Source organism: Rhinolophus sinicus, chromosome 3, assembly GCF_057876585.1.
Source record: "Rhinolophus sinicus isolate RSI-liver-muscle chromosome 3, RSI-T2T, whole genome shotgun sequence".
In the NCBI taxonomy this organism is placed as follows: Eukaryota; Metazoa; Chordata; class Mammalia; order Chiroptera; family Rhinolophidae; genus Rhinolophus; species Rhinolophus sinicus.
The window spans coordinates 158,159,974-158,179,551 of NC_142503.1; the positions used below are offsets into that span (position 1 = coordinate 158,159,974).

General features: G+C 39.5%; 1 protein-coding gene across 2 annotated transcripts in view; it reads right to left on the reverse strand.

Moving 5' to 3' along the window:
- The window catches only part of AAGAB (alpha and gamma adaptin binding protein), a 45,918-nt gene that overhangs the window by 7,535 nt on the left and 18,805 nt on the right, over positions 1 to 19,578 (reverse strand). For both annotated transcript variants that reach the window (XM_019725618.3, XM_019725616.3), the window contains exon 6: positions 254 to 336. In XM_019725618.3, coding sequence (XP_019581177.2) covers positions 254 to 336 — 83 coding nt within the window. The remainder of the gene's footprint in view (positions 1 to 253; positions 337 to 19,578) is intronic.

The window sequence follows — 19,578 nt, forward strand, 5'->3', positions numbered from 1 at the left end:
TTATAAAAACACTTGCAAGAAAACATGGAAGAGCCTAAATTGCAAACATCTTGAAAGGGCTGTGATGCTGAACCAGCCTTCTCTCAACAGGTACCAGGCACAAGAGAGTCATTTCAAAGTCTCCTTTTATCTATTTTTAATATTCTCTGCCATTTCTTAAATGGAAAGGAAAAACTGCTAAATGATATAAAGATTCATAGTGACACGGAGAAACTAACGCCAGAGAGGAGAAAAGATCCAGGAAAATCTTTACCTCTGAGAGACAGGTCTCTGCTGACCCAATGCTATGGTTTGCTCCAGCCAATGAGCTGAGAAGGCTAAAGCCTTGGTTCCTATCTGAAAAGAAAAAATATAATCACTGAAACTTCTTATTTACATTTTAAATTGTTAACATGACTGTGATGATGAAACAATGGCTCTTTTCTCATTATAAAAGTTGTAATTACAAAAAACACTAATTATAAAAAATTACTATCAATTACTATTCTCTCTATGCTGACTAATTTTTTAAAATTGCAGAGTATCAGTCCAGTTCAAATATAATGGCAGGCCATTACAACAAACAAAAGGCCACTCAGTGGTTCTGTTTGCAAAGATTAACAGCACTAAAATTTTAACAGTCACTATGAACTAATATTCCAGTGTTTTAAACAATAAAAAACATTTTAAAAAATCAACACCACGGCATTATCATCAGGTGAAAAGGAACATGCACGCTTTTTGAAATAAAGCTCCAATTTTGATATGAGTGGGCCATCTGCAGTTAAGGCTTCCAATACTCTCGATACTTGTATTCACAATGGAGGACAAACCTGGAGCAGAATGTCTAGAACTGATGAACAAAAGACCCAGCCCTGATCTGACAGTGTTCCCGAGAAGCACCAGGGCACTTATCAAAACTACCCCAGTGTTCAGCAGGCAGTATACTTCAGACTGAGACAGAATCTCTAGGATAGAGGCCAAGGAATCTGAACTTTTAGCAAGTACTCCAGGAGAGTCTTAGGATCGGGACACTGAAAACAACTGTCTTAGAGTAGAACGTGAAACCTACATTTCAAGAGTCTAACAGTATAGTAGTCAAAGAACTCTCAAAAAGATAACTTCCTCCCGCCTTGCTTTCCTCTCCCTAATCCCTTCCTGAAACCATTCTTCTCTCTCTTTACACCACCTGCGAACTTCCTATGTCCTCTCCCCTGCCAGGGGAAACCTCTTGTCACATGCTCAGTTGCACAGAGGGATCAAAGAAAGAGAACCACTTGCAGTCTCCGTCCTCCTTCCTTTCACTTGGGGGAGATGTGCCTTTTAAACTGGGATAAAGCGATGGGTCTAGGCCTGCAGCTCGTGCAGCCTGACCTCTCACCATGTGGGCAGTCGCCTGGCTGCCCTAGTGCACGCAGCTACCAACCCAATACCTGTGTTTTGAAGGCTTCAGTACTAAGCCTGCTGCTGCCCTGCTGTTTTTCCTGCTCTACACACAACCTCAACAGTGGCAGCGAGGCCAAAGGTGCATGTGCACTCCTGGAGCCCCGTTTCACCTCCCCATGCAACTTGCTCACTCTTGCAGGAACTCTCCAGGCCAAATGCCTGGGTGTGCCCCATCCAAGGACCAGGCACTAAGGTTTCATCAAAGTAGGCCGGGGAGGCGGAGGCTGAGAGAAGCAGGCCCACGTGGTGCCCCACACTGATGGTTTCAGGGCCTGGGGATGTTACTCAAACAGCAACAAAATTCTTTCATTTTGGCCACTGTGCTACAGACTTTACAGCAGCTATATGCAGTTATGCAATACTCAGACAGGGATTTTACATGTCATGAGGATGCATGCATGAGGGCTCTTATAAAATACTTCAGGCTCTTTTTACAAACGGCATTATGGAGTAATAGAATGCTGCTGTAAAAGAGCACTTCCTTCTATTCCTGGAAATAATGTAGACTTTGGGCAATTTTCAAAATCAATTCACAAATCTCTCCATATTCCAATTCCACTGCTTTATGTTTTTCCTCTGCTGGGCATTACCTAAACTTGGCAGGCCAGACTGCAGTCCATGAAGAATAATGCAATACAATGTCAGCTTGGGCATGTTATTAGACCAAAGCAGTCGATTTAAAATGCCTCATTCTTTACAGTGGCTGCCTCCAAGGAGGGGCTCTGGATGGACAAGAGTTAGAACGAGCCAGAGTTAGAGGGAGCCAGACTTGTCACTATACACCGTAAACCTTTGTGCACCTTTTGACTTTTGTTCCATGTTCGCGTGTTTACCTATTCAAAGAGATTTGTTTTAATTTAATGATTATACGCTAGGTGTATTTTACCACAATAAAAAAATGGAATGCCCCAATTCTAATAATGGATTAATATTATGAAAAAGTCAGAATAGTGGGAAGAGAACTGGGCTAGTGGTCAGAAAGCCTGGATTTCATTCCTGGCTCTGCCTACCAGTATGATCTTGGACAAATGAATCAATCTTTCTGTGCCTCGATTTTCTGTTCTGTAAAATAAGAGGGTTGCTATACGTGGTTGTTAAGCTCCAGTCTGCTTTAGAAATTTGTGATTTTATAAAGAGGCCTTCTTTATTCTCTCTTGACAGTATTTGAATTAGCTGGGCTTAGATGTTTCTTAAAATTACTTACTAGAGAGAAAAAAAAGAAAGAACCTTAAATTTCAGAATCCTTTTAAGGTTCACAGATGACTGAGTTTATTATAATCAGGTTTCAGGCTAATTATAATTTTTTTGTTCAGTATTTTCTTATAAACAATGGAGGATTTAGTCAACTAACAAGAGAGTTCACTATGTTCTCCAGCTTATGTTTTAAGGAAGTTAGAAACAAAGTTTTCACAATTAGAAAAACAATTCATTTTTGTTTATCCAAAGCCAATTGCTTGCACATTAATGTTGCTCAAAAATCTTGGATTTTGTTTTTCACATTTACAATTTTAAAGGAACTCTCAGTTTTGCTTAGTTCCATTTTTAGCAAAATTATGTCTGTGTGCACCCACTGTAAAACTATTCTTCTTATAGAAAAGCATTACATAAATCTTTTCTTGTTTGCCAGATTTTTCTCCCCAGGATTCAGGGCATGGAAATGTCTTCCCTATTAAGAAGGATTTATTCTTTTAGCAGGTAGTTATTGAAACTGGCTTTAGCACCTCTGGTTTTATTGATGCCACAAAATACTAAACTAGGAAGGAAAAAAGGAATCGACCTACTCAACTGATTCTTCTGGAACTTCAGAGCTGCAGAAAGGGGAAGTTGTTAAGTGATAAAATACATTATTCTGGAAGGCAGAGTAAGTATATTACACTCTGGTTCTAAACATCTGATTCAGTTTCAGTACACTAGTAAATTGGCACCAGCGGAATAATAGATAAAAATGATAGTATCATGAAAAAAAAAATCCATTGGTGCTGGTCATTAGCACAGAATTCTTTCAGCAAGCGTCAGAAACAAAACCACTGCCTCTAGAATAAAGATTAGAAGTGGGAAATTCTCAAGCCTTGGGGAAGAGCTTTTATTTATTTATTTTTAGTAAGTTTCAAGAAAACTTTAAGTATATGAAATTATGTGGGTATCTCTTTACAAACCTAAAGGCACATTGTTATGTTAGAAACATTCCACGTAGCAATTTTGACATACATTTATAGAATTAAAAACCTAGGTAGAAAGAGAAATTTTAGTATGGGGGGAAGGGAAAGTCATTCTTAAAAAAGTACTTTTTTCCTTCTAATTTTTCTGCTCTTCTCCATTATTTTATCAAGGCAACGTGATAAGCATATCAATTTGGAGATAAAGACATGGATTTGAATTCTAGTCCTACTATTTACTGTGTGGCCTTATACAAGTGATGGCCTTTCTGTACCTGTTTCCACATCTATGTAGAGGGTATAACAATACTTAACTTGCAGAATTATCGTAAGGGTTAATAATAATAACAGCTAACATTTACTGCGTGCTGACTATGTACAAGGGAACATTCTCATACTAAACATACAATGCTGCTTTCATTCTCACAACCAAAAGATGCCTTCTATACACAGATACACACACACAGAAATCAACATTTAGCTGCTTCATTTTATTGACTTCTTTTACAGAGGATTTATTTTATTATTCTTTTTCTTTTTATTTGGAGTAAACTAGAGATCAAGAACTTGTCCAAAGTCACATAGCTAACATGAATATGAAAAGCAGAACTCTGATTCTAAATCCCCAACTCTTTCCATTAAGCCCTGAGGTAACATGTAAAGAGTAAACGTTGAGACAGTCAATGCTTAATATAGAAATACTGGATATGAGACAAACTTGGGACAAATGCAGAAAGATGTCTTTTTACTCACGTACAGTTCTCTTCTGCCCGTAATCCTTCATTATGTCACTACTTCAAACTGAATTCAACTGAACTAAGCTGAACAGCTCAGGACTGAATAATTAATCATAAACTATTTTAACGCTTCTCATTAACTAATCCCTGCCCAGCCCCATAACGCCTGAAGGCATTAGTCTCATAAAACTAGTGGCAGACGGGGTTAGGCACCGCTGTCTCCCAAGTACCTGTAGACAAGGGTTTCTCAATCTCAGCACAACTGACATATTGACATTTGAGGCTTCTGTGTGTGTGGATGGGGGTGGGTAGGAGAGTCCTGTGCATCCTGCCCGTACCCACCAAACGCCGATAGCACTGCCAAATGTCTGGGGTGGGGGTGGAGACACAAAATCACCTCCAATTGAGAACCACGGATATAGATGTACGAATTAGGACAGGAAATTTTTGGTTAAAGTTCTCAGGGTTTAAGTCATTTCTTGAAAATATTTTTAATGAAAAAAGAGAACAAAAATATTTAAAAGATTCCATATTTCCTCCTGTCAGCATTATACACATCTTCAGCCCCTACTCCAGGAAACTTCTGTAGATGACTTCAGCTCTTAATCACTTCTCCCTCAGTGCCATTTGCTTTTGTGGTCTTTTCTAGTCAATTAACCCTTTAGAGAATGTGCTAGTATAAATACTTGTCTGAAGTCTATCTGCCATCCTTAACTATGATAAATTCCCTGCAGACACAGACAATAGCTAAGGGTTGTTCGACCTTCCACGGCTCCCAGCATAATGCTAAGTATACATAGTGGGGATGCTGACAGCCTCGTACAACTGTCAGACAGAGGCTGCAAGCATTAGCTAAACAGAGAAGTCTTTACTTCAAATTTACATATACTGCTCATAATATTAAGAATTTCCATGAACACACCCCCAAAAGGCCTTAGATGACCTGCTATATATTTTATCTGTGTTCATATTTCAACTTTTATTTCTTTAAAGTAGCAATTATTTGGCATCGTCTTAAAGTTCAAGTGTTGCCCGTATTTTAAGTTTTCTTTACATTCCCTACTCTCCCCACAAAATATTTTCTTTTCCACCCATGTGATAAACACGACCAAACTTACCATAACCACAACTAAGGTATTTCAAGTTACACAGAGAAGCTGTACCTATTTTTGAATGATATTTTTAAATCACACCATATTATTTACATAAAAACTTATTTTAAGCAGTACTCCATCAGCAATGATTTCACTAGTAGAAGGGAAATAAGCCTACAACTTTTCCATCACATTCCACTTCCGCTTGATAAATTGAAATGTTTTTGAAATCAAAGAAGAATTAGAACTTATTTATTCTTTCACTAAACTAAAGCTTGAAAGGGGTAAAACTTTGAAGTACATTATTCATAACAGCACTTATTTAGAAAAACAGGCTTACGCACTGTATCTGGCGCCACCATTCACTCTGGATTCAGGAAAGTGAATCTGTGCTCTCGCTATGACACCTGGGACACCTGCTCGACAAGTCAACAACTGTTTCTGCCAAGCCTCGAACATATAATGAACCTGACCAGAAAGGAATCAGACAAGGTTTTTGCTCTTTTTCCTGATTGTAAATGATATGTTCATTGTAGAAAAGTTAGGACAATAGAAACAAGTACAAAGAAGAAAATTAAATCACCAAAGATGCCAATTAATACTTTGGTGTATGTCCTCCTAGTCTTTTTTTCTATGCACGGCATGCATACACACGAATTCTTAATAAACTGAGCTATACATCAGAATGAGTACGGTGTTTTCCAAAGTTCTTGTAAAGGAAAGCTTTACACTAATTCCAGTAATGCTCCCATTTTAAATGCTCCAGAACCTGAAGCACACTCTTGAAAACTCTCAAAGGAATGCGTAGAATCAAGTCAAAATATCATTCAGACCCGAGTGTGGGGAATAATGAGAACTAGGAAACAAGACTTTACCATGAAGAAAATGATAACTTCTTATGTGGTTCATAACAGCCCTACAAATAATTCCAAAGCAAGACTACCAGAAATGTTTTGCAAGGTGGCCGCAGGCCTGTAGCACCTCCAGGATGACTAATCTGAAGAGATTTCCCACCATTCATTTGCTTATGGACAATTTGGGGCATGATTTCTTAAAACAAAGTCTCACCATTTTACTCACATATTTATTCCCTTCCAGCTTCTCTAATTTTTCACAATTCCCTCTTCCCCTTTTTCTGTTACAACGTAATCCCTGCCACCAAATTATGCCTTCTACGCAGACCGGAGCGGGGGAAGAATTATCTTATTTTATTTTTGACCACAACGTGAACAGACAACTGTCAGAGGCTACTCAATTTATTTCTTCAGTTCCACAATATTAGGCCTGCGAATAAAAAGAGGAGCAACTCACCCTGACTCAAGGAACTCAGTTCCATAGAATATAATGTTAATTGTACTCGATCCTACAGCTTAGGAAAAGGGTTCAGAGACATGAGGCCATCCTCCAAAGATCACCCAGGTAGAGACAGACCCCACTAGAGAACCCTCTTCATTAACCATTCTTCCTCTCACTAATTTGATGTTTTATTTTCTATAACATTAAATTCAAATTTTTATTTAATCCTCAATATTTTTACTCTTTCTGCTTAAAAAAATTTTTTTATTACAAGCTTTAGCCATTATTGATACTTTCTCAGGAGAGTAGCCCAGGTAGCCAGATAGACCTTGTGTTTTTGGTACTCATTTCTTGCTACTGCTCTGTGTAATAGTTGCAAATGATTCCTTCAACTGTAATCTGGGATTTCTGACATGGCATCTTGTTACCAAGTAAATTCACATTAACAGATCAATTCTTTTCATTTATAATGGGAAAACATGGAAAACTACCATATGAAAGAACTGCTGTTTCTATTATTACAATTCCACTTAATCTTGACCCACCTGCAGCACTGGAGATTAAACTATTAATAGATGAACACACTCAGGGCTTTGGAAAGCCAATCTCTACAATTGTTTACCACTGAGGGATCAAAGTCACAATTTTGTAATATTATTGTTTAGTCTAATCCTTCCTTAACTGATTAGAAACAATAAAAGATCACAGAATTTCCCTTCCTTGACCTTCACTCAGCAGTAGTTATTTGTAGAAACACCCACTGAATACCCACAAGCGAGGAGTATAGACCAAACCACCCTCCACAGCCCTCATCAGTGCTCAGGTGACAAAGCCCAGCATGAGGTCCTTGGGGTAAATTAAACTGACACTTTATAAACAAGGGAACTGTGTATGCTGCCTTCCTATATGAAACAGTGACAACTTCATTTGAAAAACAAAAACAGCTCAACAGGCTTCAACTAACCATCTTCTTTTCTTTGCCCTTAAAACCAAGTCTTATTTAGCGAGTGCCTCCCAAGTTCAAGGCACAGTACTAAGCACGATGCCTAGATTGTCTAATGATAACAAAGCACTTTACAAATGGGACAGACAAATGGAAAGACAAGGCAATCTCTCTGGAGACCAAAAGGGTGGGGAGAATCAACTTTTAAAATCTGTCACATTTGGCATAAAGCACTGACTCACAGTTTCTCCTTTCATGATGATAACAAGGGGACATTATCAAATTATATAAGATAGACCCAAATACTAGTCCTCCAGATCCATAAGCCCGGCTCTGACAGGGGCTGAAGGTAGGTAACTCAAGTAGGCAGCTGAGATGTTAGTCACATCTGTTGAGCCAGTCAGACTTTTAGGTCAAAGAAATGTAAGGCAAGACAGCATAGGAAGTGTTACACAGTGAGCGAACTGGTGTGGATGGAGACATCTGAAAAGCACAGCTCAATTGTCAAGGCAGTCCTAACCACTTCATTTCCTGGACCATTTTAATGTCACATCTTTAATGCATATAGTGGAAACTCTAACTTCCCTAGAATTTGACCTTTACAAAGAATACAATGATATCTGGGGATTTCCTCTAAGGCAGAGCTTGGTATATACAACCAGATCCAATGTTTCTCAATCATTTTCATCACGGCCCCTAAAGGAAAAACTTCTGTTTCCTTCTCTACTCATAACCAACACTTCTGACACCAGATGTGTGGGTTTTTTCACACCACACAATTCTCCAATTCTCAGAGGACACCAACTGGGTGTCCTGCAATTTAACTCAATTCTGTCACTAACTGCCCAGAGTAGGCACAGGCCCCCCAAGTTAAGGGCTCAGTCCTACAAGGCTACCCTCTCCCCTACTTCAGATACCAATAGCAAGTCTCAGGTTCTCACCTGCATTTCTGACCAACTGGCTATAAATTGGGGGTTCCCAAAACTCCCTCCTCAAGTTTGATCATTTGACAGAACGGCTCACAGAACTCAGGCGAACAGTTTACTTACTAGATTAGTTAGCAATTTATTATAAAAGAATATAAACGCAGGAACAGCCAGATCTAAGAGATGCAAGGAGCAAGGGATCTGGGCATGCCAGCCTCACAGCACCTCAATGCGTTCACCAACCTGGAAACTCTCCAAACCCCATTGCTTAGGGTTTTATGGAGGTTCCATTAAGTAGGCATGACTGAATTAATCACCTTGGTGTTTAACTCAATCCTCAGCCCTTCTCCCCTCCCAGGAGATCAGGGAGTGCAGCTGAAAATCTTAACCCCCTAATCACGTGGTTGGTTCCCCTAGCAACCGGGTCCCATCCTCAGAGGGGTTTGTTATTGAATAACAAAAGATGCTCCTTACACCTGTATTGCCCTGGAGCTGTTACAGGGGCCAGGGTAAAAAACAAATATTAATTTATTGTATTTCATTAGGAGTTCTGTGCCAGGAACTGGAGACACACTACCCTGTGGGCCTTTTTAGACTTTTTTTCCCTCATCATGACATACCCTCCCCATTGAAATATTAATACCACAGACATACTGTATATATGTTTATACATTATATGTCTATCTGTACTTTATACATAAAAAGAGTAATATTTTTTGTCCCCCCATAGAATCAGTTTTCACCCCTTTGGTGGCAATAATGCTCTGTTAAGAATGCATGCTTTAACTTATTAAACAAGACATTGGTAAAGCCAATAATATAAAACTAGATTATTATAAGTTAACCCAGAAGTTATGTCTCCTTATCAGGAACATTTATAAATCTTGTGGATGAAAAAGGGGCCTGACAAGCTAGGCGAGGCCAGCATGGTGGGCCCTATAAACTCAGAGACTGAAATGAGACACATAGGACAGTCTGAACATAAAAATTCCTAACTAGGAGCAGCCGGATGGCTCAGTTGGTTAGAGCACAAGCTCTGAACAACAGGGCTGCCGGTTCGATTCCCACATGGGCCAGTGAGCTGTGCCCTCCACAACTAGATTGAAGACAGCAAGCTACCGCTGAGCTGCTGGAGGGGCGGCCAGATGGCTCAGTTGGTTAGAGCGCGAGCTCTCAACAAGGTTGCCGGTTCAATTCCCGCGTGGGATGGTGGGCTGTGCCCCCTGCAACCAAAGATTGAAAACGGCGACAGGACTTGGAGCTGAGCTGTGCCCTGGAGAACACACTGTACCCCGATATTCCCCAATAAAATGTATTTTTAAAAAATTCCTAACTAAAAGTGGGTCATGGCGGGTAGTCACATCTTGCGCTGGTAGCTTTCTTGACAAAAGTCAATCTTTACCTTAAATAAGCCTGTCTGTTATCTTTTTGCATCTAAGATAACATACCCTTGGAACGTCAGAATAAACCTTTCTCTGGACCCCTCAGGGCACACCCACTGCACCACAGAACCCCTCGTTGTTATCTTGTTCCCCGAATACCATCTCTATGTGCTGTGAATGTTAATTATTAACTATACTGTACCCACCAATATAAAAGAAATATGTGTCTCTCTGTTTTACTTTTTATCCAATCCCAGAGATTTCCCCACTTGCTTTCTCCCACCCCCTTAATCTATCACTAATGATTTCATGTAACCCTCCTTACGTCTCCTCCTTTGATTCTAATGTATAAAATAAACTGTAAAACTGCCATTCTCCAGAGCATTTTCTTAATCCCTTGAGATTTTGCTTCCTGGCAATTGTTGTCAGTTTGGCTCAAATAAACTCATTAAAGTTCTCTACAGGTTTAAGCATTTCTTACGTTGACAATCTCTTTCTAGAATAATAATTTGCCTACAACTGCAGTACTATAACCTGTTTGCTTTTACAATGTGAAATTAAGTAACAAAAACACATTAACTGAGTATTTATTATGTACAAATAAGAGTCTTAACTCAAACTGAAGAGAATCTGTTAGGAGTCTAAGCAAAATAATTTATTAAAACAAATTAAAATACCACTCAGAAGTGATATATATTTATTACATTAACTATCCAGGAGCCATATCTGTACTTTGGATTAAATGCAAAACAACGTGGTAGAGTTCATATCAACACCATTTCAGACAGTCTTTTAAAAAGGATTTATTTAAAATGCAATAAGCAAAAAAGTCCAAAAGCTCAGACAAGATCATTATTTCTAGTCTGTCTCGTTAAAATCTTACTCATGCCAGAACACCTACGCCTGAGGGGGTTCTGTAGGGAATGAACTCATCTGGTTCTGCCAATAATTTCCCATGCAGCCTGGGTAAATTATTTAACGGCTCTGTGTTCATTTCTCTAACCATTTCTCAGCCAATAATGTAAATCAACAAACTGTAATGGAAAAACACACAACACTCCTGGTCAGGAGACCTGCCCTCTGGTCCCACCTTAGCTACTGAGTCCCTGGTGTGAATATGGGCAAGTCACCTCTCCTTCCTGAGGCCTCCTGTCCCCATCTGGAAAAGGAAGACGTCATACCAGATGCACGCGTGGAGAATCTACGCTCTGAGGGCCTGCACTGGCTAACTCACTTACACTAGCATACCAAACAAAACAATGCCCCTTATTAAATTCTATAAAATTCAAGAACATGTCATCTGAGTCAGCCCAGCCAGAACAAGACTTCATAAAAAAGATATTGCACAGAAAAATATTGGGAAGAAAAATATAATTGCTCTCCAAGATAATAGTCTTAAAAGTTTAGGCCAAGTACCTTCCTAACCTGAATTAGGTCCAAGTGTCATTCATGAGAACTTGTAGCCCCCTTTTGAACCATATCTATTTTATGCCTGGATCACCTTAGTGTAGTACCCCATAAATTACCTCGTGCTGGTGTTCAACAGTGCCTTCGTTTTATTTGTAATTGGTAAACCATTTTAAGCTTTAGAGTGTGTCCCAAAGTTATAGCAGACTAGGATTTGGCAAATGAAGTCCATATTTACCGTATACATACCCTGTACAACAGATTCCAATTAAATCCCTTCTCAGCTTTGGTTTCTCCAAACTTATTACATTAGACAATCTGCATTCTTCCCATCCCCCGATCACTTCGACCGCCCTGAGCTAAATTTTTTCTAAATCCGTTGGAACTTTCTTCACCTCCTAGGAAGACTAGGAAGAAGAGTGATCAAAATGAAAGCCAGTAACAGGGAGAAGCAGAGAAAATACGTCATTGAGAGAAAAATTTCACCATTGTTTTCAGCTCCATGACAAAGTAAAATAAATATCCTTTCCCCAAACTACCAACATAAAAAGATATTCTCTCTGCTGAGTATTAACAGGATAGTTCTTTGATTTTTCTATGCAGTTAACTGCTTTTAGGACTGCTTCACAAAAGTCCTTAGACACCTGTTATTTGAAGCATTCAAGCAAAAAGGGTGGATGACCATCTGGCAAGGATGCTACGGAAGCCGTTCCTGTACTGGACAGAACAGACTACCTCGAAAGTTCCTAACAGGTTTCTACCCCAGTGCAGCTGAGAGATAACATCGTCCTATCAAACAACTGGTAACACTAGTTAAAGTGACTGTCAAGGGAGCCAGGCAAGTATCTCCAGAGCGCGTGTGTAGCACACCTCCACACCCCAGAGGGTCTCACTTGAGAATCATTGGATTAAATTACTCCTAAAATCTCCTCTGAATATAAAAGCCTACGGATACCCTCATACGGAATACCTTCATTTCAAGGCAAGAGTCTAAGACACTTTGCTACCATCATTCAACCATTCCCCCAACCATCCCCCCTCATTTCTTCACAATTTTAATTACTGGCTCACTGTCATTTTCTCCAATACTACTTCTGTCTTTATTCTTAGCAAATTCAATACACATATGGACGACGCTTCCAACAATCTGACTCTCAATTCACTGAATTTCTGTTTACAAAATGTTGCCCTCTACCCTACTCCAGCCATGTATTCCATGGTCAAACCCTCAGACCTTATTATTACCAATAACTACAATCCCTCCATAACCTCGGTTTCACGTATCCCACGCTCTGACCATCACCTATCTTTCCAGCTCCCTCCCTCCCTACAGTATCTCAACCCAACTATCCTTCAACTCCACTGGGACCTCGAAACTAACATCTTTTCACTGAAGCTCTCCCCGCTGATTTTCTCTCTCCCTTTCTTACCCAGCTTAAATTCCAGGGTCAATCATTACAATTATTCTCTTATGTACACTCTAATTCCTTGCCTCTCTCTTGCTATGATATCCTTGCTTGGTAAAAGCAAACTGATTACTCCATGTCTGCACCCATACAGCTTAACATAGCTGGGGAAAAAACACACACACATATACCCGTTTGATGCCTGGCTTCACTTTAAATTTATCATACCAAATTTCAAGTGGGCCCCTTCATGCTCTCTGGGAATCATACTTCACTTGCATCTCTAGGTTCATCTGTTCTCTCTCTCTCTCTCTTACATGACTTTCACATTTTCTTCTCTTTCCTCAAATCCTAACACTACCTCCTTTTGCCCTCTCAGTTGATAATCTGACTCCCTATTTCACTGAGAAAACTGAAGCAACCAGGAGAAACTTCCAGATTTTAGTGCCACATCTGTCTACCCAGCAACATCTGCACCCACGTACTCCCTTCCCACCTCTTCCCACAGATTTACTTTCCTCCTCCTGTCCAAAACCAATTCCTCCACCTGCACAGCCCACCCCATCGCACCTACTCAAATCACTCCAGCAATTCTCTGCTCTTGTTCCTGCTTCATCAGTTTTTCCACTCTCTACTAGGTCTTTTCCTTCAGCCTACAAACATGCTGCTCTTATTCTCATCAAATCAATCAATCAATTAATCAAACAATCAATCTCAATCACATTCTTCTCACTAGCTCCCAACTATTTCTTTGCTTTTTCTTGCAAATTTTTTCAGGAGTTGTTTATAGTCACCATCTCCAATTTCTCTCCTCCCAATTGCTCTTAAACCTACTTCACTGAAACTGCTCTCTTTAAAGTCCCTGATGACCTCTGCATTGCTAATCCAAAGGTCAATTCTCAGTTCTCATCTTACTTGACCTATCAGAAGCATCTAGCATCATTGACTACTCCTCCCACCTCGACAATACTCCACTTTTGTTTGAAAAACTCTACATGCTTGGTTTTCCTACCTCACTGATCATTCTTTCTCAGTCTCCTTTGCTGGGTCCTTCTCTTGTCCCTGTCCTCTTGATGTTGGCATGTCCCTGGGCTGAGTCCTTGGGCCTCTTTATTTACTACACTTACTCCTTTGGGGATCTCATCCCGGCTAAAGATTTAAATACTATGCCTAGGCCAAACTCCACACATGTCTCCTACGGGCTACTTAACATCTCCACATGGAAGGCTAGCAGCCATCTCAAAGTTAACAGGTCCAAAACTGAACTACAGATATGTCACCCTGCTCCTCAAAGTCTGCTTCATCTGCAGCGTCCTTGTCACATTTGATGACAACCTATCCTCCAAATTGCTCAGGCCCAAATCCTGGAGTCCCTCTTGATTGCTCTCTTCTCTCATACCTCACATACAAACCATCAGGAAATCATGCTGGCTCTACCTCAAAATAGAGCCAAAACTTGACCTTTCTCACGCCTTTCATTGCTATAATTCTGATCCAAGCCCCCACTATCTCTCACCTGGAATACTGCAATAGCCTAAGAGATCTGCGTGGTACCTCTCCCTCCACCATCTATTCTCCAGAGTGACCAGAGTGATCGTTTTAGACATGATCCGTCAGATCACATCCTGTCACTCTCGTACACAACGCCCTGCAACAGCTGCCTAGCTGACCGAGTAAATGTGAAAGTTACTATGATGGTACAAAGCCCTAAATAATCTGGTCCTCCATTACCTCTCTGAGGCTGTCTCCCCCTCAGCCACCGTGCACTCCTTGATAGTCTTCAAACACATCAGGCCTGCTTTCCCCGTAGGGCCTTCCCTGTAGCTACTCCCTGTGCCTCCTCTGCCTCTCTCCCAGACAGCCACATGGTAAAATGCCTCATCGCCTTCCTCAAATCTCAAGCTCTCAAGACCTACTGTGATCGCCCTGTTTGATATTGCAATCTATAGGGCAATCTCAATACCCCAGCCCTGCTTAATTATTTTTCCCATATCACTCATTATCTTCTAACACACTGTGCAACTTACCAATCACTCGTATTGTCTATTGACTACTGCGTTCCGCCAGAATGAAAGCGCCACAAGGACACAAAGTTTCGTTCATTTACTTCACTGATGTACCCAAGTACACAGATCGATGCCTGGCACACAGTAAGTGCTCCATGAACGAATGAACGAAGACTTGAAAACACATCTTAGATTGTGGACTAGAATGAGAGTTGAGGTCGACAGAAGAAAAACTACTCAAATGGCCTAGAAACACCCAGGGTCTCAATTATGCCCCCAGACAGTTACCCTGTTTCCCCGAAAATAAGACCTAGCTCCAATGTCTTTTGGAGCAAAAATTAATTTGACCCGATATTATATTACATTAAATATATCATATTATACATTATGCAATATTATGTAATATTATATAATATTATACCCAGTCTTACATTACAGTAAAATAAGACCGGGTCTTATATTAATTTTTGCTCCAAAAGACGCATTAGAGCTGATTGTCCAGCTAGGTCTTATTTTCAGGGAAACACCATAGCTACTTAGAAAGGCTGTATTATTTCTTTCAGATCAAAGAGGGCTGTTTAATACAAGCACTGGTGACCTTGACCTGATACCAGCCCGCACTGGGAACAGGACTGAGGAAGTATGGAGGGCAGTGCCCACTATTTTCCTCTTTGCCTCTAGGCAACTAACTCTACACTGGGCACAGTCCTATCCCCTTCCTCTGGCTTTCTAAATCAGAGGAGAGACAAGTGACTATGATGTGATTTAGGAATAGGAGAAAACAAGTCAGTCAGAGGGCTACTGCAGCTTTCAAAATGCCAGTTTACTCAACTAGTGGATGCCTATCATTTATGTCAGTGCTTCTCAACCAGGGTTGCATATTTAAATTCCTGAGGCACTTGAAAAAAACACTATTGCCGTCCCTCCCTTCTGAGATAAATGGTGTGGGTGAGGCCTTGACAGCCTGGGATTTGACAGCTTCCCAGGTGAAGTGAATGTGCAGCCAAAGCTGGGAGCGATGCACGGAGATCAACTTCACGGACAACTGGCAAGAGATGTGGCTTCCATACAATGGGACACTACCTCCTCGCGTCCTTCTACTCCCGCCATCCATCCCTGCCACCATTACCATCATCAATGGTACTATTTTTCCCTCCCTCCCTTTCTTTCCTCCCTCCTTCTTTTCCTTCTTTCTTATTATCATTCACGTATCATAACATTCACCTTTTTAAAAGTGCAAAATTTGGTTGTTTTTGTATTAAAAAAGTTGTGTAACTACCATCACTATCTAATTCCAGAACATTTTCATCACCCCAAAAAGAAACCCGTACCCATTAGTCATCTCTCCTCCCAGTCCCTGGGAACCACTAATCTACTTTGTCTCTATGAATTTAACTATTTTGGTCATTTCATATAACTGGAATCATAAAATGTGTGGTCTTTGGGTCTGGCTTTTTGCACTTAGGATAATGTTTTTGAGGTCCATCGATGTTGTAGCATGCATCCATGCCTCATTTCTTTTAATTGTTGAATACTATTCCACTGCACGACTATACCACATTTTGTTTTCAGTAGTTTTTTCAAATTCAGCAGTTGTTTCCACTTTTGGCTATTATGAATAATGCTGCTAGAAACACGTGTGCACAAATTTTGGGGTATTTGTTTTCAGTTCTCTTGGGTATCATACCTATGAGTGGAATTGTTGGGTCATATGGTTTAATTTTTTGAGCAACTACTGCTGTTCCAAAGTGGCTGAAGCACCATTTTACATTTCCACCAGCAGTATATGAGGGCTCTAATTTCTCCATGTCCTTACCAACACTTGTGATTGTCTCTTTGTAATTGTGTGAAGTAGTATCTCATCGTGGTTGGGATTTCCCTAGTGACCAAGGATGTTAAGAATCTTTTCATGTGCTTACTGGCCATTTGTGTATCTTCTTTGGAACAATGTCTATTCAACTCCTTTGCCATCTTTAAATCGGGCTGTATTTCTATTATTGAGTTATAAGAGTTTTTTATACATTCTAGATACTAGATCCTTATCAGATATATGGTTTACAAATACTTTCTCCCATTCTCAGGGTTATCTCTTCAGTATCCTGAGTGTCCTTCGAAGCACACTTAAGTTTTTAATTTTTGATGAAGTCCAACTAACCTACCTTTTCTTTGGTTGTTTGTGTATTACTAACTTTTAAGGAAGAGAGTAGAGATAAAAGTTATTAGGATATCCTATAACCAGGTAAGTTGTTCAGACTTGTAATAAGGTAGGTCTGAGCTGGCCACTCATTTAGATCATGAATTCACATTTAGGAAAAACATTCACTTTACCTTGATGGAGGGGAGAAAGGAAGCTACCCATTTCTAAGTTTTTAATTAACTAGGTTTCCAGATTAAGTACGTGGCCTTTAAATGCCAAGTGGACAATAAACTGCAAAGAAATAAAACCCGAGTCAGATTTGTACATTTTCAGAGCTATATGCTATAACAGCTAAATTTTCATAGTTCTTACTAGTATTGGGACTGTTTTTCTCAAACTGAGCACACTTAAAACAGATTTTTTTAGTTTCAAACTAGTATTTTTTCTGAATCAGTACAAAATTAAAGATCGGTATAACTTTGGTGTTTCATTACTGCTAACTACTAAACAGATACATAATCCCAAATTACTTGGGTTATGAAACTTGCAATGTAAATGTAATATTCCCAAGAATCAATTTTGATTATAGTAATTTTTCTAATAAAAGCAAACAAAAAAACTGGTCATTAGTGTCCTGAAAGTGAGAGGTAGCATCACTCTCTACATTTCCCTATTTCACACTTAGTATGCTATTTACTGTATGACAGATTATCAATTTCTGCCACAGTGGCCCATTTCTAATTTGTTCAGTTTATTTCCCCCCTCTGCATAGGTTCTGAAGTTTTTAAATGCTTTTTTCATTGATTGCAATAATCATATGATTTCCCCCACTGTAACCCATTCATGTGGTAATTTAAACAGATATTTCTTATATTAAGAATGATACGTTCTTGGAATAACCCAACTACTAGGTCATGATATATTCTTTTTTATGTATCTCTGGGTTACGATTACTAATACATTGATTAAAATCACAGCATCTACGTTCACACATGAGATAGCCTCTAATCATTTTCTTTACTGATACTATCTTTAGGAGTTTGGATCATGTTAAGCTAGCCTTAAAATGAATTAGGTATGCATGCTACTTCTCTTATTATTCTCAAATGTATTCCTTCATTAAATAATTGGATGAATTTCCTGTTTAAAAGAAAAAGAATACCTCTAATATCTTTTTTTACTTTGTCAACCAACTTTTTGATTAAAAAAAGTTTTTTGGGTTTAAAAAGTTTTGAGTGGTGATAGCTGCACAACAACGTGAATGTACTTAATACTTCTGAACGGCACACTTAAAAATGATTAAAGTGGTAAATATTATGCTATGTACATTTAATCACAATTTTTAAAAAGTGAGAGAAAATTAAAAGGAGAGAAAGAGAAAAGAAGGGTGGAAATGAAAGAGAAAAAGTAGAGAAGATGGAGAGGCCCTCTAAAATAAGTAAACCAATCTGAGCACCTGCTGGGAGACAACATTCAAGAAAAGCCTGCGGAGAGAAAGGTGCAGTTCACTGGGCCCCCACACAGACCACCAGCAAAGCGAGGCTCTGCAAAGAGCACAGGAGGCAGGTCGCCCTGGGAGAGTAATAGGACCCACCATATATTCATAGAGCTTTGTCTCTAAGATGTGGGGCTGTAGAACTACGTCCTTCATGCTTCCTAGGACCTGGGCTACATCCAAGTGACACTTAGATACTTCAGTATCTAAGGCTCCTCCTAGAAAGAAGACAGTTAGGTTTCCTTCATACCACACAGGCCAGGATCCTCTTAAATGTGGAATTAAGCTAATGGCAATATTTTGGTTTTTGGTTGATGGCAAACCAATGTACCAACACTATCGAAAAAGAAGAAAGCAAAGATACTCCAGGGCAAAGAGCCATGAAAAATCCAGTGTGTCTTGTCACTTCGTAGAATGGCATATTTTCAGAAAATACCTTTGACCATAATTCCAAAGTAATAAAATGTGTTCAGTCCAAACTCTAAATTTATAGCCACAAATGTAAATTACAAGGCAGTACTTCTTTAATGTATCAACTTGGGAGGCAGATGTTTCAAAAAGTGATTGAAGCCAAATAAGCTTTTCTGAAAATAGTTCTCATAAATATCATAAGCATCACTGAATAAAATTTTATTCCAAATCGATTCAGTTTATGTACCATACCTTAAACAGGTTTTTATAGTGAAGCTATGGTCTCACTATGATAAATGCTCAGCAAAGATTTGCTGAATAAATAGATGGGAACGACCAAGCCTCAATTTGAGTTTGAGTTTGTTTTGGTAGCAGGAAGATGACAACAGAGGCTAAAATGTCCTTAATTTTTCTAGATCTATCAGAGTCTGATTCCGAATGCTACTGCAATACAATAGTATCTCATATCTTTGCAATTCAATGCAGCAGACACACTACATACACATCCTCTAGAAAGAATCCAGTGGGAAGGAGGAAGGGATACCTTACGATGCCAGAAGGAGCCTCTGAATGATCACGCGGTTGGTAACAGATCTAAAGCGCGCAGTCTCACTGAACACGCAAGTGTTGACCAAAAACTGACATGAAATATTTTACGTCTATAAAACCGATCTGCCACTTGCCCTTTTATCTCGGGGAAGATTGGGTTAGCTCACTATAAATATGATTTTTCTTATTCCCGTCTATAGTGTTTCCC